The sequence below is a fragment of the Phyllostomus discolor genome, chromosome 12, assembly GCF_004126475.2.
Source record: "Phyllostomus discolor isolate MPI-MPIP mPhyDis1 chromosome 12, mPhyDis1.pri.v3, whole genome shotgun sequence".
In the NCBI taxonomy this organism is placed as follows: Eukaryota; Metazoa; Chordata; class Mammalia; order Chiroptera; family Phyllostomidae; genus Phyllostomus; species Phyllostomus discolor.
Window position 1 is genome coordinate 72,266,045 of NC_040914.2, and position 24,471 is coordinate 72,290,515.

At 42.0% G+C, this 24,471-nt stretch overlaps 1 protein-coding gene across 1 annotated transcript in view; it reads left to right on the forward strand.

Annotated features, from left to right (window-relative positions):
* CDH13 (cadherin 13) overlaps nucleotides 1–24,471 on the forward strand; it is a 1,016,810-nt gene that overhangs the window by 430,096 nt on the left and 562,243 nt on the right. Inside the window, exon 4 of the mRNA XM_028501894.2 lies at nucleotides 19,591–19,707. Coding sequence (XP_028357695.1) covers nucleotides 19,591–19,707 — 117 coding nt within the window. The remainder of the gene's footprint in view (nucleotides 1–19,590; nucleotides 19,708–24,471) is intronic.

Consider the following 24,471-nt stretch of genomic DNA (forward strand, 5'->3'; position numbering starts at 1 on the left):
GCAGAGTCAGCCAATTTGAGTTTTATTCTTCTGGACTGAGCACAGTTATGGGTTGGGAGGGGTCCAGAGAGGTTGCATATGCATATGATATTGTGCTAATCATGTGTGATATTTTCTCTTTTACTTCTGATCAACCACAAGAATAGATTCCAGGCTACAGTTAAGTTTTCACTTGAAAATGATGACATTTTATACCAGAATTCTTCATATCTGAGTTTTAGTTGAAAGGAAAAATCGCCCATGCCTTTGAAAGTCAGGGCCATGCTGAAGTATTTTCCAAATCTTTTAAAAAATCCTCTGTACACCTTTGAAAATAAAAAAAAACTTAATCTTTTTCTTTGAATAACATCAAGATTGAGTGTACCTCTAGAGAAATATTGATATAGACTCCAATCAATACATCTCCACTTGTCAGTGATTTTCTGTGTGCCTCGGACAAATCATTTAACTTCCCTAAGCCTCAGTTTTGCTCAACAAAATATGATAGTAACATACACATGGGAGATTCAGTTACCCTTGTTTTTATCATTAAAAAGGAACATGAGTCCTGGCTGGTGTAGCTAGGTGACTGAGCACAGGCCTGTGAACCAAGGGTCACTGGTTGGATTTCTAGTCAGGGCACATGCTAGGAAAGGGGAACAGGGTTGTGGGCCAGGTCCCCTGTAGGGGGCATGGGAGAGCCAAGCACACATTAATGTTTCTCTCCCTCTCTTTCTACTTCCCTTCCCCTCTCTCTAAAAACAAATAAAATAAAATCTTTTTAAAAAATGAACATGAGTCTAACAAATACATAACATTCCTGCACATACATACATACACACAGACCAAGACCCACTAAAGTTTATGTCATGAGAATGTACAATTTTTGGCCATGTAATAATCTGGAATTGCCTCTAATCTATTACAATGCTGATCTTTCATCTGAGTTTAACCTTTTGTACACCTCAAAAAGACCTAACAGAGGTCAAGATTATGACATTACTGCCATATACAGCATTGCTCTTCTTTAAAAACAAATAAGGCTTTGCAAGCTGAAAAACATCAAAGAATTGTTTTGGCTTAATTGCTAGGGACAGTCTGCCTGCCTGGGTGACAACTCTCTCCCTAACTTCCCCAATTTGTGTGACTGAGGTGATCAAGAAAGGCTTCTGAGAGGGGTTGGCTATCTTTGTAATTTAAGTGGGAAGGACTTCCTAGGTAATATGGATGCCAGGGGGTTAGATACAAAAGCAGGAAAACATGAACTATTTTAGCAAACAACATGCAGTAGTATTTGTTCTAAAGCAGATGATTCTAGTAGAGAAAGGAAATTAGAAAAGTTGTTTCAGCCCCAATTTTAGAGGGCCTTGAATGTCAGGCCAAGAGAGAGAGTAGACCACACTATAAGCAGAGAAGAATCATGAGTTTATTTGTTCATTCCTTCTTTCAACAAATACTCACTGATTCTTGATGCAGACACCAGCCTGCAGTGTCTGCGTCATTATGGATGAAATGAGACATTCACATGGACTACCCAGTCTGGTGGAGGAAAAGGGACAGCATGGCTTTTCTCTCAAAGGGAGCAAAAGCCTCGGCCCTTACCATGACTGGCCTTTATTGGGTTTCTCGGCACATTACATGATGGTCCTCATTTACTATGCATAGGTTCACTTTAGGTGGTTACCTTTTACAGAAGACAAAGAAGCCAATGCCGCTAATCACATCACAGAAGAGGGATATTTGTGAATGAAAAGGCAAGAGTGGTCGCACTGGTTACACTGGTCCTTGGAAGGTTTAGCATGGATTTTAGGAAGTTACTTTGCAGTAAATGTCCTCATTTCGGGGTGAGGGAGTTTTTTAGCAAGAACAAGACTCAAAGCAGTGTAGGTACATGGCAGGCCTGATTCCCCACAGGAGAACCTATCCATGGGCGTGGGTCCTGTGCATCTCCCAGTGGAAGCTGGGCCCACACCACGCAGAATGGTTTCCCACAATTCTGACTACCTGTTCTGTACTACCTTAGAGGTGGCATTTGATAGTATTTCAGAATGTCTAGAGGAGAGGGGTATCTGTGTTGACTGAAGAAGGATGAGACTGCATGGCCAGACGGGAAGCAAGTCAGAGGGCTCCTGGGGTGGTCCAGATGAGAAGCGGCACTGACTGTACACAGCAGTAGCAGGCAGTGTTCGGGACCAAACTGAAGAGCGTGGCCTCAAGAAACGTTCTTTGTGTGGTCATTTTAGTGGTTGCTTTGTATTTATAGTATATATATATACCTTTAACTTATCACAATCTGCCTTTAAATAATATTATGGCACTTCACACATAAGAGCCTTATAACAGTGTACTTCTATTTCCCCTTTCCCAGCTTTGCAGTATCGCCGTTATACATTTTACTTCATCTTATGTTGTAAATAGACTGTACAATACATTGTTATTATTTCTGCTTTAAGCAAACCATTACCTTTTCAAGTCATGTTTAAAAATGAAAAAGTCATATTTTCCCACATAGTCTCCATTCCTTAGGCTCTTTATTCCTTTATGTAGATTCATATTTCCTTTCAATATCGTTTTCTATCAAGGTGAAGGATGATTTAATATTTCCATGGTGCCGTTCTGCTGGTGGTGAATTCTCTCACCTTTTGTGTATCTGAAAAGTATTTTACCTTCAGTTTGCAGAGGTATTTTCATTGGGTTTAGAATTCTGGGTTGACATTTTTTTTTCCCTTGAGCATTTTGAAGGTTTGCTCTGCGGTCTTCTGACTTGCCTTGCTCGTGACAACACATCCGCTGGCATCCTTATCTTACTTTCTCTGTTTCTAATGTCTTTTTCCCCTTGGTTACACTTAAGATTTTATTTTTATTACTGGTGTGAAGCATTTTGATTATGATAAAAAGCATTCTGAGGGGTGAATTGAGAGAGCATGGAAACAGATAAGATGTGAGCACTGGGAAAAGAGAAAAAATAAATGTGAGCCTGCACAGATTAATTGAAACTGATAGTTGCTTCCCAGTACTATCTCTTCAGGTAAAAGAGAAATACCATCGTAGCATGCGCCCTAGAGAAAAGTAAAAGCTAACACTCGAAGAGCACTATATATACATGTTTTTTGTGAGTATGCACATACACATACACACATTTTATACTTGTAACACTCCTATGATGTAGGTACTACTATAATATCCATTTTATGTACTTAAAACCATGTCACAGAATGGGTGGATAATTTTAGCACATAGTTAATAAATGGCAGAACAGAGATTTAAACACTGTCAAATTAACAGTCATGCTTTCAACCACTATTCCAAACTTCCTCTTACAGCAAATAACAGTTAGGTATACCAAGAGCAACATAGTGAGAGACCTGGAGGGTACCTATGTTACAAATATTTCATGTTATAAAGGGAAGAGAATGCCACTTTTTGGACATAGAAGATGCTGCTTTCAGGGCAATGGGCTCCTGTCTGATTTTCAGCCTCTGGCTTAGATATTGTTGTTCCTTCAAATAGTAAATGACCGTAATCTTAGAGACCAGACACCGTAGTGGATTATTGATTCCTGCTCACTGGCATCATCCCATGTATTCAACAAAAATGGAAACTTCTGCAGATGAAAAGGGAAGGAGTTCACAAGCATGTCTGAACTCATGCACCAGCCCAGCCAGCATAAGCAGGAAAAGAAATAACAGTAAAACTCCATTTTTAATCTCTCTGGCCTACCTATTGCATCCTAATGATAGGATCACATAGTGAGATTCTTCTAGAAGCTACATACATGCTTTATTTCTATTATTTCTTATTTTTAGAATAATGACCCACCCTGACACTATTCCAAACCTTATGTTTCTATTAACTTTGATCCATTTTTTGCAAATTACTTAACCCCCTTATGCCCTATTTTCCTCATCTACATCATGAAATTAATACTAATACTTAGCAAAATGCTGTTTGGAGGACTAAATAAAATGATTCATCTGTAAAGTGCTTAGAATAGTGCCTGGCTTGTGGCAAGCACTCAGCAAGTGTAATGTGCTGGTATTGTTACCTCTGTTGTTTTCTGCCTAGGAATTCCTACTCTGTCCATCCAAACCTTAAGGTCCTGCAAAACCAAATTAGCATTCAGCCCACCATCCTAATCAGCTTAGTCAGGCACAATCTCTGTTTCTGAACAGCCAGTCAACACAATTTAGCATCTCAGTGGATTATATTTAACTCCACATAGGCTTATTTTACCTTCTCAACTAGATTAATGCATCATCCACTGGATTCATTGTTGAGCACTTACCATGTGCCAAGGACTGTTGTGGTTTATTAGGGTTAGGACAGTAATTAAGAAAAGTAAAATCAAATCCCTGACTCAGATTTTGTGTGTTGGTATGGGGATGAAGGGATACAGAGAAAATATAATAAAAATAAGTAAAACATGTGGCATGTTAGATGGTAACAGCGGTATAGATAGAAATAAAACATAGAAGAGATAGGGAGTGTTGGGGGATCTCACGCAATTTTGCATATTGGAATAAGGAAAGACTTTGCTGAAGCAAAAGTACAAGCTGTATTTTAAAGATGGGATTTATGGATCAGATAAAGGATACATGTGATACATGTATGAATGACTGGAAAAGACACTGAATAAAATTTAGTATTTAAAATTTTAATGAGAAAAGATAGCACACACAGAAGGCAAGAAGTAGTCCAGTCTCCAAATAAAATGATCTGGGTTCAAATCATTTGGATGAGTGGCTCCTCCACTCACCCAAAGTACACCCTTGAGCAGGTGTTTAACTTTCCTGGACCTCAACTTTCTCATTTGCAGCAGGAGAGGATAATAGCACCTACGCCAGAAAGACTGTGTGTGTATTAGAGGAGAAAGGTGTTCGTAAGACTCAGTGTCTCACCCACAGTAAGTACTCAGAAAATGTTTTCTGTTGGCATCTGGAATCCATTGATTTTGAAAGACATGTTTTCACTTGTAAAATGCTTGTGGATTTAATGTGGAGAACTTGAAAACAAGTGAAATGGTTCCCTTCCTGTGGGGCAAGTTCACAGAACAGCCGGGATGCTAACAAGTCTCCCTTGGTCCCATAATAGATTTTCTGAGCTCCATTATCAAATAGTTGTTGTCTTTGTCAATCTTGACTTTGAAAAAGGAGCCTGAACCATCAGTCTTTTAAGGAAGAACGAGCAGCACATGGCAATTGAATAGTTAGAACATGAGCTCCTCTCTTTTTAAGCAGCTGTTGTTTTACCAATCCCACATCAAAACCACTGGGCCCAGGGAAACCTTGGATGTAGGAGAATATCAAATGTGGGTTTTTTTTTTCCCTTTTCACTGGTAGATCTGACACACCTCTGAATCTTCAAAGACCAGTAATCAATGACACGGGAGGCATGTGACTTGCATGCATGCATCATTGTGAAGATAAATTTATTAATTTAAACTGTGGAATAGCATTTGGGGTGAATTAAAATGTGAGGATCTGTAATCCAACAAAAAAAAAACATAGAACAAAGGGAGGACAGAGACAGGGAACAGGCTGATGAAAGACTCTTTGCTGATTCGGGGCTTCACTGAAGAGAGCTACATAAAAGGGAGATGGCTGCTTAAGTAGGTTAACATAACCCTGGTGTCTTAATTAAAACGTCTTTAACAAAAGAGGAAGAGGAATAGTACTAGAGGTTGGGAAGAAGCTTCAATGAAAGAGAAGAAGCTGACAGAGGGGAAAAAAGAGGACAATTTAGGTTAAATATTGATAATAACTCCCTAAGCAAAATAATCTTGAATTTTAGTCATAAAGGATATTTAAACATTGGTTAGACAAAGGAGGCAATTGACTTTGGTGGCCAGTGTGAGAAAAAGCTTTCTAATTTTACAGTTTGCAGCTGTAACATCAAGAAGTTAATGACCAAAATAAAGCAAGAAGACAAAAGTGGGAGGAACAAGGATCTCAGAATTAGACCAAACCAAGAGAGTAAGTCCTGGTAATGAGTCCTTTCCTTAAATACCAGGACACTGATTTAAGTTTCCTCCCTCTGTTGCTGTGTCTGAGACATTCCCAAGGGGAGGGTTGATTTCACCCCTGTTGTTGGGACCCCCCCTTTCCGGGAATACCACTGCAACATCCTGCTAGAAAAGCTGGGTCTTCCTTAGTAAAAAAAAAAGTAAAGAAGCAACTGTTTTATGTTTGATAAAGTCATACACTGTTCTTCTCTGAGCCCATCCCAGAACAACCCAGTGACATTCATCATCACTGTATCTCCTTGAGCTGGACCCAAGTGAGATCAAGCCTCACTGCAGCGTGGTGTGCCGTCCGTGCCCACAGCCACTCTGTCTTCTTCCAGCTAATGAGGCAAATCAGCTGCAGCAGAGAGAAGACTGGGTCTCCTTCCAATCTGACGCTAAGTGCATTTACTTAACACTAAATGCATTCAGTGTTAAGTAAAAATGCAAGGTTTTTCTCTTCTCTAAGGTCACCTTATGGAATGGAAAACTCAGAATCTCCTTTGAAAAAAAAAGGAAAAGAGTTACTATCAGCTTTCCATCTGATATCAGATAGCATTTATTGGACAGATAAGTATTTATTAAAAAGATAATATTTATTAAAGTTTAAGGAATAAAGCATGCATTTACATGCTAATAGGACCTGGCAGAAGAAACCTGAATTTAATAGAAACCATCCAGAAATCACCTTCTAACCTGAGCTGGACATGATCCCCATAATATATAATAGGCCCTTGTAGTGAGTGTCTGTGTGTGTCTGCATATTCTCAGGCAGGTAGAGAAGATTAGAGGTGAGTGACGGAAAAAGAATGTCTAGTTAGAGGTACAGCAGCACAAATTAAGGCAAACAGTCACGGCAGAGCACGGCGCGTCTAGGCAGGAATAGTATGGTTGGAGCTACAGGAGTTGTGGGCAGAGAGATGTGCTGGAACCACCTGGAAATGCCCCACCGTGCAAGGTCAAATCTGTTTGCAGTGCTGATTGGTGCTTTGGCAATGTCATAGGCCCTTTAAAACATTCATACTCTTTGACCTGGCAATCTCACTTTTACTAGTTGATTCTAAGGCATCCTTATTAGGGAAAAATAAACAAATAAGCAAATGAAAGTTTACATGCAATGATATCTTGTTTGTAACAACAAAGAATTAGAAACACCTAACCATATGAGCATATCGGCAAGGGAATGGCCAAATACGTGCTGCTACATCCACACGATGTATCAGGCAGCTACTCAAATTACACTCACAGAATTTGTGACATGGAAGGAAAGAAAGCTTGGCGCTTGTCATTAGGTTCAACAAGCAAGATACAAAATTAGTCAGACTCTTCAATGTTACCTTGAGTGAGAAGTATATTAAAACCTGGAAGGAAAGACACTGAAATACAATTCTGTATGTCTGATTCAGGGTTGTGACTGAAAGAATTTGTGTGTTTCTGATTCTAAGTAGACTAAATTCATTATGGACACTATAGAAAATATATTAACATACTGCTTACTCTCAAATCCTTATGTCAGTGCCCACTTCTGGAAGTCTAGACTAAGAGTATTGAGACCCTGGAGGTTGTGATTCCACTATCCAGTGGGCCTAGGTATAAAAGGGAACAATAAATCATGGAGAACCCACAGGTGGGCTACAGTAGAGCAGGTAAAATGTGATGGTCGTAGCCAGGAAAGTTGTGCTAGAGAGGAAGGGACCAATCCCAGGGAAAATCCCCCAGGTGGAATCTGTAGGGTCTGGCAGCCTCATGGGAGTGCAGTGTGGTGGGAATGAAACCAGCCGAGTATGGGGTATGTGTCCAGCCCTTCAACAGCTGAGAAAAGGGAGGCAGGAAGCTTTGAGGATTTTGCCAGAAATGGCTGGGAAGGACAGAATTCTCAATTTTTTTTACTGAGGTACCAGCAGGATAGTCAGGTGTCATTTGTTATGAAACTTCCATGGGGAAAGTACATGGCAAGCACCCAATAAATACCCACTGAATTGAAAAGAACTGTTTTTTTCCACATGTGGATTTTCTAATGGGGGCTTTCTTTGGTGGCCAATCGTGCATTCGTGAACTCAGGCAGACCAGAAATGCTGGGATCTGAGGTGCGTGCTCACACATCCAGAACACACACTCAGATTAATACTGTGGATGAGGTGGGAGTGTGTGTGTGTATTACAAAAACAAGCCCATCTGTAAAACGCTGCAAGATGCCTCCAGGTGCTTAGAAGTAGCTATTTAACATGAATATTTTATCAATGCCAGAGCAGATAGAGGGAAATTGTATCCATTATATTCCCATCACCGTCACATGTGGTTGAATGGGCCTCTAACTAAGGAATCTAAGAATGCTTAAAATATTTTTCACCTCCAGTGAAACTAGCAAGCCCTGATTTGTGTTGTTACTGCGTCTGCTAGATTCATGAAATATTTCAGAGGCAATTGCATCTTGAAAGTGTGGCTTTGTAAATTTTCATTGAAAGTGCATGCTTTTGTTTTATTTTTTAACTAGCAGTTCAGACATGGGCAAGTTGACATTTTAGAGCAAGTGATAGAATATGTATGTAGGATCAGTTGTTGCTTCACTTGTGTTTTATTATTAAATTCAACTTTTTAAATAAGGGTAACAAATAGGGAAAGCCTGCTTAAGAAAGTATGTTCTCCAAGGATGGCTCCTTAGCTCCCATAGGGCAAGGTCAAAGGCAAGGTCAAAACCCAGTCTTTTGCTTAAAACTATTCAGTGGCTCCTCATGTTCCTCAGGATTCAGAACAATCCTTTGTGGATGGAGGAGGTCTGGCCTCTCCTGTCCTTTCAGCCCCTTCTAGAGCATGTGGAGCCTTAGTCTCTCTGCTTCAGACCTTCTGGTCTCGGGCCAACTTCTGCCTTTCTGCCTTTTCACATAAGCTGTTCCCAGGCCTGAAATTTTCCTCCTTGTTCCCCTTTACCTGGATGAATTCCACTTGGTCTTCAGGTCTTTAGCTCCATTGTCATTTCTTCCAGAAAGCAAAGATCTTCCATGTGTGGGGCAAGGGGTTGACAAGAGAAAATTTCTGAGATGTTCCAAATTAAATCATAGCTGGAGAGTAAGAGAAAGAGACAGGAATAGGTAGCCAGTTGAGAGCTGTGGGCCAACCAACAGAAGATGGCCCACATTCTGGAGTGTGCGCTGGAGCTGTGCATCAACCTCCGGGCACCTGTTAGCTGACCACTCAGCCATCACATCCTGCGTGCGCATGAACATTCGGGACTGTTGCCTGCAATCAGTCAAAAGTAGTATTTCTTGCCCACAGACTGTGCACCTATTACAGAACTTTTCCTGCTTCACCTTCCCCGCCCCTCTTATCTGTAGTCAATGTAAATTATTTCAAGCCAACTTACATCTTTCTTTCCCAAAACAAAATCTATCAAAAGCACCCGTCAACTCCAGGACAGTGGGCACGTTGCCTTCTCCACCTAGTACTACTGCTGGTAGTTTAGACTTCATGCCCCAGAACCTGGTCCTTTTCTGGTTCACACACAGTTCAACAAACCCTTTCTTTCAGAAAAGCTTTCAGTTGTGAAAGTTTTATTTAACAGGATGAATTTTTTAAAAAATGTCTGTGGATTCAGTTACTTCCTAAAAGCACTGATCATCTTATGATGAAAGAACCCAAACTGAGAGTGGCAGTTGTATTGTTACAGAAGCTGTTTGTAAATTGAGGAGGAAATCAAAGGGCAGCCCTAGACACCCTGTTCACTTCACTGTTGGATACACTGTGCCGCAAATGCACTGAACCGGGCACTGTGCTAAACCCATTACCTGGATTATGTTAATTCTTACAGTAGCCCACATTTAATATTTTTTTTATTTAAAATATGTTTGAACACCTGTTATATGCCTGACCTTGTGCTAGGCACCAGAGGACGCAGCAGCAAAGCAGAAAGACCGGGGCGGTCGCCTGTGCTAGACATTGATAAAATAATGACACTGAATGAATGTGCAATCAGAAGCTGAGATAAGGGATGCAAAGGGCAGGCAGCAGGCAATCCCCATAGCAAAAGAGACCGAAGACCTCTAAAAATAGGCTTGAGCTGATATTCGGAGGATGGGTCGGGGGCCAACCAGGCACCGAAGGAGAGGGATGAAGAGAGGCATTCCAGGTAAAGAGCCCTGCAACCTCAGGCTTAGCATTTGCAACCTGAGAACTCTGAGGGGGCTCCTGCAGCAGGAGCAGAGCCAGGAGAACAATGAGGGCACCTGAGATCAGCGACGTCACTGCCAGCCACATCTGCTAGCCCTCCCAGGCCTGGATAACATTGGAGGCTCCGTCTTTTGACTAGGGGAAGCAAACATGGCATCAGGCAGGGGAACAGGGATGTTTTAAAGCATTTTCTAACTGCTGGGCAGAGAACTTCTACAGTCACTACTTAGATTGCAAACTCCTGGATGAACCTCTTTTCTCCACTGACTAATTTGACCAAAGGCATGTCGTCTCCACCCTAAACATGCATAACCGAAACAACTGCCATGGCCATTACACTGGGAATTTATTAATCCCTTGATGTTAGTCATTCTCCACTATTGAACCTTCCATTGCAAGGTTGCTTGTTTTCAGACTGACCATCCCCAAAGTCCCCGATAGATGGCTTTCAATATCAAAGAAATTGTTTCTGATACCACTGGTGATTATGATGCAGGCATTCTGGGGGCCCGGGGGTTCAGGTGTCCATGGCCCACCATGACCCACTGTGAGTTCTTGACTTCATGCAGGAAAGATTTCAAAGATGGGACAGCACAGAGTTTAAAGTGAAAGTGAGTGTATTAGTGAAGCAGTGAGACAGAGTGTGGGTACTCCACAGGCAGAGCAACCCCCTCTGGCAGAATTTGCTTTCTTTATTGAGGTTCATTTCATTGAGTGTAGGGTATTCAATGAAGGGGATCTTCCCTGGGAAAGGGATAGAGATTTCTTAGAGGAGCTCTGTGGACCATTTTGTGTTTATACCTGAGCTTTCTGTTTTCTGTCATGGCAGCACGCGGTGTGTCGTGTAGCATGCTAATGAATTACAATGAACGTATAATCAGGCTAGGGATTATCATCAGGTAAAATGAGTGGCTATGTTTTATTGAGCTGATGTCTGCTGGTTTTAAGCCATAAATCCCATGGGGAGGGGGTGGCCTTTCTTTGTTGTTGACAGCTCCTGTGGCTTTTATCAGTTGCAGCGCTTTCACTGCAGTCCCTATCTCAATCACTGCTGGAAAAGCACAAGTGTGTGGGGAGTCTAGGGAACAGTGGTTTGCACCCATTCTTTCCAGCTACGTACCGGCAGCCCTTGACAAGCATATGTGGCTTAATTTGTAATAGCAGACTGACCTCCTCCACCCTGTGAATCCATCAGCCTCATCTCCCCCTTGCCCACCTTTAACATTAGCTCCACAACACCTGCTTTCATACTATGAGATGATGTGTGGGACTGATGGACAATTTCCACATCACCCTATTTTATTTTGAGCTCAACTCTGTCCAGTAAACCTACAGCAGATGAGTCAGCTCAACTGACATTTGGCCTCCAGAATCTTGAGAAAATAGACAACTGGAAATGAAGCAAGCTTAATATCTTGGCTCTCCAACCTCCTCAATTTGCTGCTGAATATTTGGTATTTGTTAACTGTTTCTTCCTTAAGTAGGCAAACTTCAGCCCCAGGAAGTAATAAAGCAAACTTTAAATCTTGCCTCAGGTACAGAAAAACTGGCTGAACTGAGCATTCGATTGCATGCAAAATTCGAACTGAGTGGCACAGAACCCTTCTCCTAGCAGCTTTCAGCACCTGAGATCAGCCATAAGAATGGAATAAATTGGAGATTGATTTCTGCAGTTGCATTCATTTGCAGACAATTAAGCTGTCACCCTGCAGTATAAGCTACTCCTTTTAACTAGGGGCTGATTGAGATTTGCTCTCTATCTCTGCCTACATTAGGGTTGTGGTTCTCCAGTTACACTTCAGTACCCAGGGCTAAGGAAGTCTCAGACCTCATTGTAAAGGTGGTTGCCAGCAGCAGCCCTAGGGACATGAATAGCATTGTGCTGAGAGCAGAGGTTCTGGGGTCACAGATGCCTTGGTTTCCATCTCTCACTTAAGAGCTAAGTGACTTTGGATGAGTCTTTTATGTCTTTGAACCTCAGGAAAACAGCCATGGTGGTTCTACTGGCCAGTTGTTGCATGAAGAAAATGAGATAATATTACTGTGTGCCTAGACAATGTCTGACATATAACTACTCAGTAAATGACAGTGTTTCTTATGGCGGAGTCTGTAAGTCCAGGACCAGGATGCCAAGTAAATCTTAGGAGTGGAAAGATGAGAAAGAAATAGGCTATGTGACTTGGAATTCAAGTCTGGAACACAAGCTTCAAACTCTTCAAAGGAGTAATTCCAGGATCCTTCAACTGGACATAGATTTCAAACACAGAGCATCATACTTTTGCATGATACTGCAGCGGTTCCCAGCTGCCTGGGCAGCACATCCAGTCTCCTTGCCATGATCTTCATATAAGACTGTCCACAACTAGGCCAGGTTGGCTGTGCTTCTAGTTTCTACAGTGCTTTGCCTTGTGAAAATATCTCCTCTTAGCTCATAATTTTGCCCCAAAGTTATGAAGGTAGGAGAGAGAACAAAGGCAGAGGCTTGTGATTCTTTATAAAGTTGTTGCTATTTTTTCCTCTCATTTAGTACCTGTTGAAAAGACAGAAGTGAGGGGGGCACAGGAAGGGGGAAGAAGACATATGAGTTCTCTGGCCACGTCTTGTCTGTTTGAATTTGGCTCATGAATACCCCTTGATGGGTGGTGGCAAGACAGGTCCAAGCTGCTTTCTGATTTGTGCCTAGTGTGAAGAAAGCAGAGTTGTTCCTCTCAGATCTCACCACTTTCTTGGGGTGACCACCTAGAAGACTTCTAAGCCCTCGAGTGGGTGTGGTGGGAATGAACAGTGGCAGCCAAAACATGGGGTAAAGTCTCAGCTGTAGGATGCCAATCTGGGCTAAACCTTTCCATCCCCCTTCACTTCTGGGACCCCTTGCCCACAGAGTCTCTATTCTGGGCACTTTGCCTTGATGGGTGACATCAATGGGTTCCCTGCAAACAGACCTTGTGACTCGGATCTGTTTAAAGGAGGTCTATTGGGGGTGTCTTGGCAGCCATACCTGTGTGGGCAGAAGGGCACCAGGATGGGCGGTGGAGGAGGCTGACTGAGGGGTACCTGAGTACAGCTACAACAGACGTCTCAGCCACTCAGGACAGCAGAGGCTCTGGATGCTCTGTGAGTATAGGGCCAGGCCCCTACAACCCTTACCAGTCACTCAATGTCAGCTGCATCATATTCTGCTTCACAATCTTCACATAAACTCTGAAATAGAACCAGAGTCCATAAAAAGTACCATGGAAACAAATTGTTGTTCCCTTTTAAGATGAAATGTCCAGAGAGGGCAAGTGTGTACCGACAGAAAGCAGGTTCACGTTTGCCAGCAGCTGGGACTCAGAATGGAAAGTGACTGCATATGGTGAAGGAGTTTCTTTTGGGGACAATACAAATCTTCTAAAATAGTTTGTGGTGACAATCGCACATGTATATATGTTTCTTGATAATCATTGCAATACACACTTAAAATGGGTGAATTTTATATCAATTATATGTAAATATGCATTAAAATATTGTGGGAAATAAAGAGGATAGACGGACTCAGGCAGGGAATGTTGACCTCAACTGTTCTTGCTTTCCCAAAATCAAATGGTCTGATTTGCATTCTCGGAGAGAACCTTGGTGCCTTGTGAAGACAGGGCTGGGAAAAGGAAGAAACCCAACAATAAACATGCCCTCCCTTTTGCCTCAAGTCTATTCTCCACACGGCAGCCAGCAAGATATAAAAATTTTATTGTAAGTGGGCTCATGTCATTCCTCAGCTTAAAACCCTCCCATGACTCCCATCTCATGCTGAGTAAAAGCCAGAATCCTCTTTGCGGTCTATACAGCTGTCCATCCAGTATCTGAATTTCTTTCCCAGGCCACTGGCTTGTCTCCTCTTTGCTCTCAGTGCTCGGCCCGTGAGCTGCCTCCCATCTAAAGTGTCAGCAATACACTCCTGCCCACACATTCAGGCCCCTCCCTGTTTGTTCTCCTGACCACGTGTTGCTCTCTCTGTGCTCATCATCTTCTCCTCCTAGAATGGGAGCTCCATGTGTGCAGGGGGCTTGTCTCTCTTAAGCACTGCACTACCCCAGATGCCTAAAATTACTCCTGGCAGGGAGGAAGGAATCCACAGGTAGTTTTTGAAGAAATGAATGAATGAATGAATCAATATAAATCCATTCTTTCTCCCATGTTCACATTTTTCACTCTTTCTGCCTTCCTCTTTCTCTTGGGCCCCACCCCTACCCTCATAGTTGCAGGAGTCTCCCCTTTATTTCTGAAGTGCTCTTTAGGACTGTGTGATAAGATCCTGCCCCACTCAGGTATCATGAACTTTGCTTTTAATGTGCTGCCAATTTCTCCTGAGATTGAGAAACAGGGGGGAAAGCAAATGAAACTGTAAACCCAAATACCCCACGCCAGAAAGATGAAGGCTCCTGTTAGCTTGCAGGAGACAGGGATGCTTGTGTAAGTGTGGCAATTCTCCTGTAATGAATCCAGCAGAGTGAGCCTCCCTGAGGACACAGTTCTGCCCCTTTGACTTATGCAAGATTGGAGGAAGCTGCTGAAGGCCTCAGGCTGTTCTAAGTTCAAAGACGCTGATGGATCATTGCCCAGTGACTGCAGGGTGTAGGGAGGGTCCTCCAGAGGCACAGAGCCAGTTGCTCACTCTCCTATGTATGCCGTGTGTGAGTGTGTGTGTGTGTGTGTGTACATGTTCACTTGTGCTAAGTGTTGGGTTTGACGAGAGAGAATTTTGATGTCAGTGTGCATGCTCCTAGTGAATCTGGAAATCTTTAGGTGGCTGTGTGTCTAGGTGTGTCCCCTTTAAGATATGGTCTTTGGCCACCCACAGCTGAAATGCTCACTCTTGAAAGGGACTGAGTGGCTCGTCTTCATTTCTTCACCTCTGCTGTTCTGGTATCACTAAGCCCCATCCTTCACTTTTGTGCTGTTCTTTGGAGAGCACAGACCACCTCCATGCACAATTTCTCACTTCATTCTGATAACCGAAAGCACAGCAAATGGTCCTCGTTTACAGATGAGAGATTCCCCTTAAACCTCTGTCTGTCCTCCTCAAAGAAAGCAGATTTCACTCTCCTTTCTCGGGCTGACTGTGGGGCTGATCCACTCCCTTCCCACCTCCTTCGGGCATCCATCTGCAGTCTGCATCTTCCCTCGCCCTGAGCTACATCTTCCTTCCTCCAGCCCCTTCCTCCTCAAGCCCGTCACCCTGCTGGTCTCCCTCCCCTTTAACTGACAAACTACTTCCCATTTATTTGCTTTCCTTCTGTACCCAAGTCCTCACTTCCCATTGGTTACTCTGATGTTCCACTGTAACACACTCTTAAAGCTGGTCTTCCTGAAGTCATCAATTACCTGTTCATCATCTGGCCCAAAGCCTCCTTAGAGTATTCAGCTTGCTGGAAAGGACATCTGCGTTGTATACTGTGGCCATGCACTCTTTCCTTTTTGAATTCACACCTGCTAGTCCTTCCGTGGTTTCTTTTTTTTTTTTTTTTTGCCAACTAACTTTCCTGTGGCCTTTGCTGTCCTTTTAGAAACCCATTGAATAGTTAAGGTCCTCCCTTTTCCATCTTCACCTAATCAGTGTCAGCTTTTCCATGAGGTCTAACTACTCTTATACATAGGTGATTGTGATATTTCCCCCCTGAATTACCCTGCCTTCCGAATGCAAATCTTTATACACCCTCTGGAAATCTCTGTTGGATGTACAATGGCCCCTTGAAATCAACAAACCTATACCTCCTTGAATCTGTGCCTAAAAATGGCTGTTTTTCCTCTGTGGCCACTCGCTTTTTAATGGCAACACCAGAAAGCAGTGACTCCTAACACAGCTTCTCCTTTACCCTTGTGTTCTGGTCTTCCCCACACCCTATTTCATCTCCATCTATAATTGTCACATTCTTTTTAACTCCACTGCTTCTGTCTTGTCTTTCCTTGAGGTTATGGCCACAGCCTGTTGCATTCAGGGACTTTACACAATGGGTTGACAGACACACACACAGAGTTTAGCATAAACATGGTTACACATACATTTGCCTAATAGACATAAAGTATATGATTGTCACTCGGATGCTATGGCTTTTAAATGGTCTCAGTCACAGAGAAGCACATGGCTTCAGAGCACACCAAAACACTCATTAGCATAGATCCAATGAAAGGTAGGTGCAACAGCAAATAGGTAGGTACCCATTGTCAACAAATTCATAGTTACAGATATACACATAAATCACAAAGACAGGAACAGAGCCACAGACAGAAACACAGTTATGGATAAATATTGATTGAGGTTCCTGCCATTGTAAAGCGAAAAAACAGTTGGGAGGAAAGTATACCCTGGACTCAGAGAATCTTGGGCACAGGCAGGCATCTCTACGATCAGTCACCCTCCCACATCCCTCCCTTCCTTACTCTATTTCCCATTCCGAGACTCTGAGCCTCCTTGTTCTATTTTTACACGTTAGACCCAGGAGTTGACACAACTGTGCTTGTTGCCAAGCTTCAGGGATGCTGTGAGAGTCAGAGAAGTAGACCGGCAGGCATCTCCAGGCTTGGCTAGCTGGTGCCCTGGGCACACCCCAGAAGTCCCTACCGGGGACTCAGAAAGCTGACCACTCTGGGCACTCATGAGGACAAAAGGCTTGCAAACACAAACAGGCTTCTTACTACAAACAGTGGAAAGTTTGCTATTGACGATGCAGTCTGCTTTTCATTACTTTAGATACATTTACACATACATTGTCATAATGAACTAAAACCTACGTTTGCTCTGTTTTACAGCAGAATCACCAATCTTTTACATTTGCATAGGATTTTAAATCTTTTCAAAGTGCTTCCCCAGACAGTCTCACATCTGAGCCTCAAGATTTTTTTATTGTAAATGAGTTTCATATATTACACATATTTTACGTATTTTCTATTCTTTTCCCATTCACCAATAAACCAACAGAATTTTCATCGGTGTTACCTGTCAGTGGTTTATGAATATAAGCCTCCTTGTTTTTCCATTGCCTTCTCACTGTCCGTTCCATGTTCCCTCTCTCTGCTGTTTTTAGCTTGGTGAGGTCGGGTTACATACATATTTTTTAGTAGTTCGTTGAGTTATTGTTGTTATTGTTTTAACCCTTCTTACTCTTTCTTCTGTCTTTTATATTGACACACTATAGTGTTCTGTCTTTTCTTGAATATTGACATTTTGATCTTCCTAGAGACCAAACAGTGTTTTATTTGAACTCACTCACTGAGATTTCAAGTAGTATTTTTCCATGCTCAATGTAGTTTATATAAAATGGGTATCCAATATGGTATTCTATATTTTTCTACACATTTATTTTATGTATTCTCTCTGCTGGCTAGGTGAGTTGGAGCAACTAACATAACCACTGGGAACTTGATACCCTTCATTGGCTGAGGAAGGCTAAGGTTTACTTGGGAAGTTTATTGCAACCATTAGAGCAGATATGTGAAGTACCTAGCACACTGCCCAGCACACACTTAATAAATGGGGGCTGTTGTAGTAGTGTGTGGTAGTGAGTGTGGCACCAGTCAATGATGATCATGTAGTTAGAACACAGTCTTCACAACGGTCTTATTGGACAGTGCGTAATCATATCTCCCTCTTGTGGACTCAGATTTAACCTCGTCCTGTGGCAGAACATTTAGGTTGGCTGCCATTTCTGCCCTTTATAAGTAATGTCTCACTAAACATCTTCCTGCATAGAGTTGTATTCTTCTTTTGAATTTAATACTGTTTGTGTGTATTCCTAGGAGTGAAATCATAGAATGAAGGGACATGTGCATTTGTAAGGTTCTCTTTAAAAAAAAAATTTTTATTGTTGTTCAAGTACAGTTGTCTCCATTTTCCTGCCACCACTTTCTCCCACCCCACCCACTCCCACCTCCCACCCTCAATCTTTCCCCCCTTTGGCTTTGTCCATGGGTCCTTTATACATGTTCCTTGATGACCTTTCCCCTTCTTTCCTTTTTCCCCCATAATCCCCTTTCCCCTTCCCTTCCGGTTCCTGTCTGTTCTTTATTTCAATGTCTCTGGTTCTATTTTCTTTGTTTGTTTTGTTGATTACATTCCACTTATAGGTGAGTTTATATGGTATTTGTCTTTCACTGGCTTCTCAATAGATAAATATTACCTGATTGCTTTCCACTAGCATAGCATCACTTTAACACTCGCAGCAAAATCAAGAGAAAGATTATTATAGGAGCTTCCATAGGCTTTGCTGATCTTCTTTTCCATTTGACTTATGTAAATTTTCCTTTAAAACTATGATATATGTGTGTATACATGTATATGTTTGCACATATGTATATATTCATGTATATATTCATACATATATATTCATGTATATATGTATGAATATATACATGAATATATGTATACCTTATATATGTGTATGCATACTCGCACTTTCATGGGGCATATGTCAGTGATGTTATTTAAATATCATCTGCCACATAATTTTGATAGGAACCAGTTGTAAAAATTTGAGGCGCTTACTTTTAATGATACATGAGATAATTTTAGTATGTGGCAGTAAATAAGATTAGGTTATATGTTGAAAATGATATTCTATTTTCAGTTCTTTTTCAATCCTCTGATCAGATCAAGGAGAAAGTCTCGGTCTGGAGCAAACAACACTTCAGCACCCCCTCCAGCCCTGTCTTATCTCCCCTTTTAAAAGAAGTGCTTTTTTCCTGGAGTTTCTATCTCCAATTTAACACCATCGTTTGGTCTCCAGTAATTTTTATATTTTCCTACATTTTAAAAAAATCAATACTGGTACTTTATTTCAAATACTGATACAAAAGGGCTGTTGCACACATTTATTTAGTTAAAACAAATAGGGCAGACGTCCTGACAGTGAGGTCCCTGGGACTGGAAACTGGGACATGCTGAGTGGGGGGCACATCACATCAGTCCTCCGACTAGTAATAGTAACAAATGGTCCTTGAGAAAACGTGGCCTACAGGTCTCCGTGATGCCTGACAGTCGGGAGCTTTGTGATTGCTCCTCAAGCCCCATTCGTCCGTGAGGGTGAGGGCCTTGCAGTCAGCCCGGAGGAGAGTCACTTTTATACATGGTGAGTTCTGTGGGGTCATGGCCAGGTGAGCAATCCTCTCACTTGGCAGATAAAGAGCAGAGCGTGAATACATGGTACTAAAAGATGTATAAATCAAGACTGACAGTGTGAATAGAAGGATTCAGAAAATGGGATTAAATAGCATAATGATAGTCATTGTGAATCACAATGTCAGCTTTAGTATAATTCTAAGGATGTACTTGCTAACGCTAATGAGGTTTGATAGAATAAAATTAACAATGTCCAAACAGCCGTGCGCCTTCACAACAAAGGAGCCATATCTTGCAGAGCAGACTGATACATCCTCTCCGTGGGGTCAATTGATTATGTCTTTTTCTCTTTTAGGATATATTTAAATTTGCAAGAACTTCTCCTGTCCCAAGACAAAAGAGGTCCATTGTGGTATCTCCCATTTTAATTCCAGAGAATCAGAGACAACCTTTCCCAAGAGATGTTGGCAAGGTAAGTCAGACAAAAGACAAATGAGAAAAGCATGTTTTTTTATTAAGAGATGAGCATACATGAGACAAGTTGACTGTCTTGGTGACTGGCTGGAATTGGCCTCAATTCCTCTATGATAAAAGGCCATACTGTTTTGCAAAAAAAAAAAACCCCTAAAAAGTCAAAACCTTATTGAACAACAATAAAAACATAGCGTTTTAAAAAATAGCAGCTTTGAATGTCATGACTTGGAGATCCTCATGGTAGATAATGATGCTGAAGTCGTGTCAGAAGGATGTCATTGGTTAGAAACAGACTCATTGCTTTTATAGACAACATCGAGGCAACCATCCAGATAAGCTCCCTTACTGTATCAGTATGATGATATGCGGTCTTTTCATTTAGATCCTAGTTTTCAAATGTGTTATTCCAGGAACAGCACTGGGTCAGCTTTCTAAAAACTCAGATCAAAGGAACCAGATCAAAGAAACTAAAATCATACTAACCAGAGCAGAAAACACTGTTGCATAAATCAAAACAACAAGAAGAAAGTCACTGCTAAATCAACAGAAATACTGCCACTGCCTGGTGAACACGTTCTTTCCCCTTAGAAGAGTCAACGTGGAGAATCAACTCTTAAACGGTTTTATTTTTAGTAAACTTGAAATTTGAACACTAGTGCTTGGTTGAATGAATGATCTCATGACCGGGGCTATTGGACTATTTACTCATTCATTAAATGAACAAGGAGCATCTGTTATATGCTGGACTCTAGGATTTGAACTGGACACATATAGGTGTGAAGAAGCACGCAAGCCCTTATTGTGATAGGGCTTGTATTCTAGTGCGGAGACAGATATCCCAATGAGTAAATATATAAACAAAAAAAAACTGTGGAAGATAACAAATGCCATGAAAAACAGAAACGAAGTGATGTGGAAAAGAGTAAATGGCAGGACCAGGCAGTAGAGGGAAGAAGGAATCTTTACACAGATGGCTGGGAAGGCCGGTCGGAGTTACTGACATTTGAGTGGAGATTGGAAGGATGAGAGAGAGACAGCCATGGGAATATCTGGGTAAACTACATTCTTGGCAGAGAGAACTGCACACGCAAAGGCCTGGAGATGGGAAAGAATGGGGTATATTTTAGGGGCAAAATGCCCAGTTGTCTACAATGCAGTGAGCCAAGAAGAGACTGGTAAGAACTGAAGTCCTGGGGCCATAGTCAGGGGTGGGGTTTCATCGTGCACGCGGCAGGAAACCCTTGGAAGGTCTTCTCAGTGTGTGTGTGTGTGTGTGTGTGTTTTGAAAGGTCCTTTTGGCTGATTTGTAGGGAAAGATTTGTAGGAGCGGAGCTGAGTGGGAGAGAAGAGTGGACACAAAGAGATGGGCTAAGAAGAGTGTTTTTAGGGATCTGGAGATGCGAGGGTGACTTGGACTACTAGAAATCGATACTACTTCTGTCAGAAATTAGAAACCTTGATTATCCAATGTCCTTATAATCACTCTATTTATAATTTTAAACTACCACTGTGCCAGATGTCTTCCTTTAAGCAAAACCTTGCCAGGGGTGAGGATATGATGTAAAGGGAAGCAGAGCTGCTCTGCGTGGACGGGGTGGGGCTGATGAGCCCTGCCCCTGTGGACAGCCCCAGCCACTCCGATGGTTTTGTGTAATTGTCCCTGAAACCAACAATGGCAATTGCCAAGGGACCAGAGTCCTCAAGTCAGCAAGGCTCTGCCCCCAAACAGTTTCGAAGACAGAAGTTGTATCCCTGTTCTTTAAGCCTGGAGTTCTCAGCCCTCGCTGGGCAGCAGAATCACTGGGGCAGTGAAAATACAGATGTCAGTCTCCCCCTCCAGAGACTGATTCGGTTGGCCAGGGGCTGCGGACCAAGCGTGCACATGTTTAACAGCTCTCACATAATTGCTGATGTGTACCTCACCAAGGCTGAGCACCGCTGACCTAAAGCAGCCCTTGTTCAAGAGTATGAAGCAGCAGCATCAGAGCATCACCTGGTTGCTTACTAGAAGTGCATATTCTGGGGTCCCACCCAGACCCCCTGAGCCAGAAACTGTCTGAATAAAGTCAGGAATCTCTTTGGGCATACCTTTCGGGTGATTCTGCTGCACACTCAAGTTGACAGAGGTCTGATCTAAAATATGTTCTCCTTTCCTGTCTACCATTGATATATAATAATTTCAGTACTGGAGTTTCAGTTCTATTAATTAGGTTATGACAAGGGTAATCATATATCTCAGCTGCTTGGAAAACTGGTTGTCCTGGCATAATTATTATTAGCACTGCCTTTTCTCTTAAACTTGCCCGGATGTGGACATTAAATTATGTGATCAGCCTAAAGCTTCTTTCTTTCACACATGTTCATCCCCCTAAATATATTTAGATAGTTTCATAATCTTCTTTCCTTGAGATATGCAATGGGTCAATAACTATACAACTAACTAGAGAAATTATTCTGCATTGTTTCTTAACAAATTTTGTTTCCAGGCTGAGGAATCATCTCTCCCTTGTGTTTTGTGCACTGCCCACATGGGCTCTCAACCTGGATTCTCTGCAACGCAACTGTTTTCCCAAATGCGATAGTCTACTAACATTGTAATGTGTGCAAGCCTTCTAAAAGTCCAGATGGTTTTTGCAGAATAACTGCACTGCCTTCCAAAAGCTACTTGTTTTTCCATGCTCTTTATGCCTTTGAAGGAGCTTACTTTTTGTGCTTTGTTGATTTTATTCATTCATCTTATTCTTTTCTTTATATCTTTTGTCATCATCAACTCCACCAGTAGCTGATAAGCATTGCTCTGCAGAGCTATGAAAGTTTATAGGTAATCTTCAGTGAGTGCTGGGGAGGTGGGGAGAAGGGAAAGGAGACCAAGAGGGAAGGCTCTGGCCCCTGAGTATCATCCCCATCCACCCAAACTACCCGAGCAAGGGCAGCTCTAAATCAGACTTCAGCATAGCATTCCATTTGAAGAGATTCTGTGGTTATAAAAATAAAGACACTTTCCTTACTTTGAGTTTGCTGAGACAAGGGTTCAAATGCAGGTTTGTTGTTTAGGACCTGAAGAGAATGCTGCTAAGGGAGTGATGAAGTGAGAAGGGAAGGGAAGCAGCCACTTGGGAAACTTGTTTATCAAGACAGCTACCACTCTGAGAGACTGGGTTGTAATCCCATAGGGAAACACTAGGAAGTGATACACAGCACACTGTTAGGGTTACCTACTCCAGGGGAAGAGAGCTTGGATATTTACATGCCAACCCCACCAGCTGTCGGTTGAGGGCCAGTCCTAGAGGTGTGGATCCATCAGTGCATTTGGCCTGCCCCGAGCTCTATACACAGGCACAACGGCCTTCTGAGGCTTCTGGGAGAGCCTTCAGGCAGCCAGCCTGTGGCAGCTGGAAGCCAGTGGTGTGCATTGAAAAGGTGAGCTCTGAGGGGCAGGAGAGGGCACTTCCGCTCCATCACTAAACTCAATATAAATACTTTTCTTTGCAGGCTAGGTTTTCTCTTTGTCTTATCCTCTTCTCCCACTTCATTTCCTGAACTACTTTTGTTGTGTCTTACACCTTTGAAGCCAACTGTATTTGCCTCTCTCCATCAATAAGTACTTGCTACATCCCAGGAGGGAAAATCGCTGAAATTCAACTCAATTCACGTCAACAAGCATACATTCAGTGTCTGCTATTTACAAGGCACTGTGCTGGAGGCTGGGGGTTTAATGACAAAGGGAAACAGACAAAGTGCTTGATCTCATAAGATTACAGAGGGGAAAAATCATCACAAATTCATTGTTTGTCCAGTACTGTAAATCGTAAGCATTTTTCATCTATTATGTTTAATTCTCATAATAGCAACCCGTGGGGATTATCTTCCAATGGACCAAATGAGAGTAATGAAACTCAGAGGAACCTGTCCAAAGTCACACAGTCCCTAAACAAACAGCAGAGAGAAGCTTTGTGACGGCTCTTTGCAATTTCAGTCTATGTCCTTAACCACTGTGCTCAGGGCTGCTAAGTGCAGTCAGAGAATTCTGTTTTGTAGAACGAAATATACTTGCTGACAATGTTTCTCTTTAAAACAGCATTAAGATTGAATGTAATTCATTGAAACACACCAAAAAATAACTTGGACTGCAGGAGGATGGATCAACAAATAAATGTATGATAAAACAAGTATAGTAGATTGTTACTGGTAGACTCTAGGTGATAGGAGAATAGTGGATCACTGTAAACTTCTTTCTGTTTTTTTATTTTCTTCTGTGTTTAGGAATTTCATAATACAATGCTGGAAAAATTAAGTTTAGCTAAGTATAAAATTATCATAAACAACACAAGAGTTGGCAGGGTGGCACAAAGGTACTTTTTTATTTGTTTTGTACTTCAAGGGGATGAATGGAAACTAAGTATCTGTTTCTCACCCCCCCCCCCCATATTTTATTGCAACCTGAATTCCTTAAAAGAAAGGAAGCCCTTCACTAAAGGGTACAGGCATCAAGCAAGTTGCTTTAGGGAATGAGCCCTCTGTGGTGTGTTTTCCCAGTTAAGGGCTGTGCCTTGTAGAATTGTATATTCACAGAAAGGCACGCAGGCCGCTCTAGGGATTAGACACAGTTTTGACTGATGCATAATTCATGTATCTGCCAAATAAATTGGTTGGTAAGAAGCTAAATTACTAGAATTTGGGGGCTGCTTTTCCATTATATCTCTGAATGTTTCTGAAAAGAGGATAAAACACCCAGTCGTGAACACACCCTCAAACCTGCGAT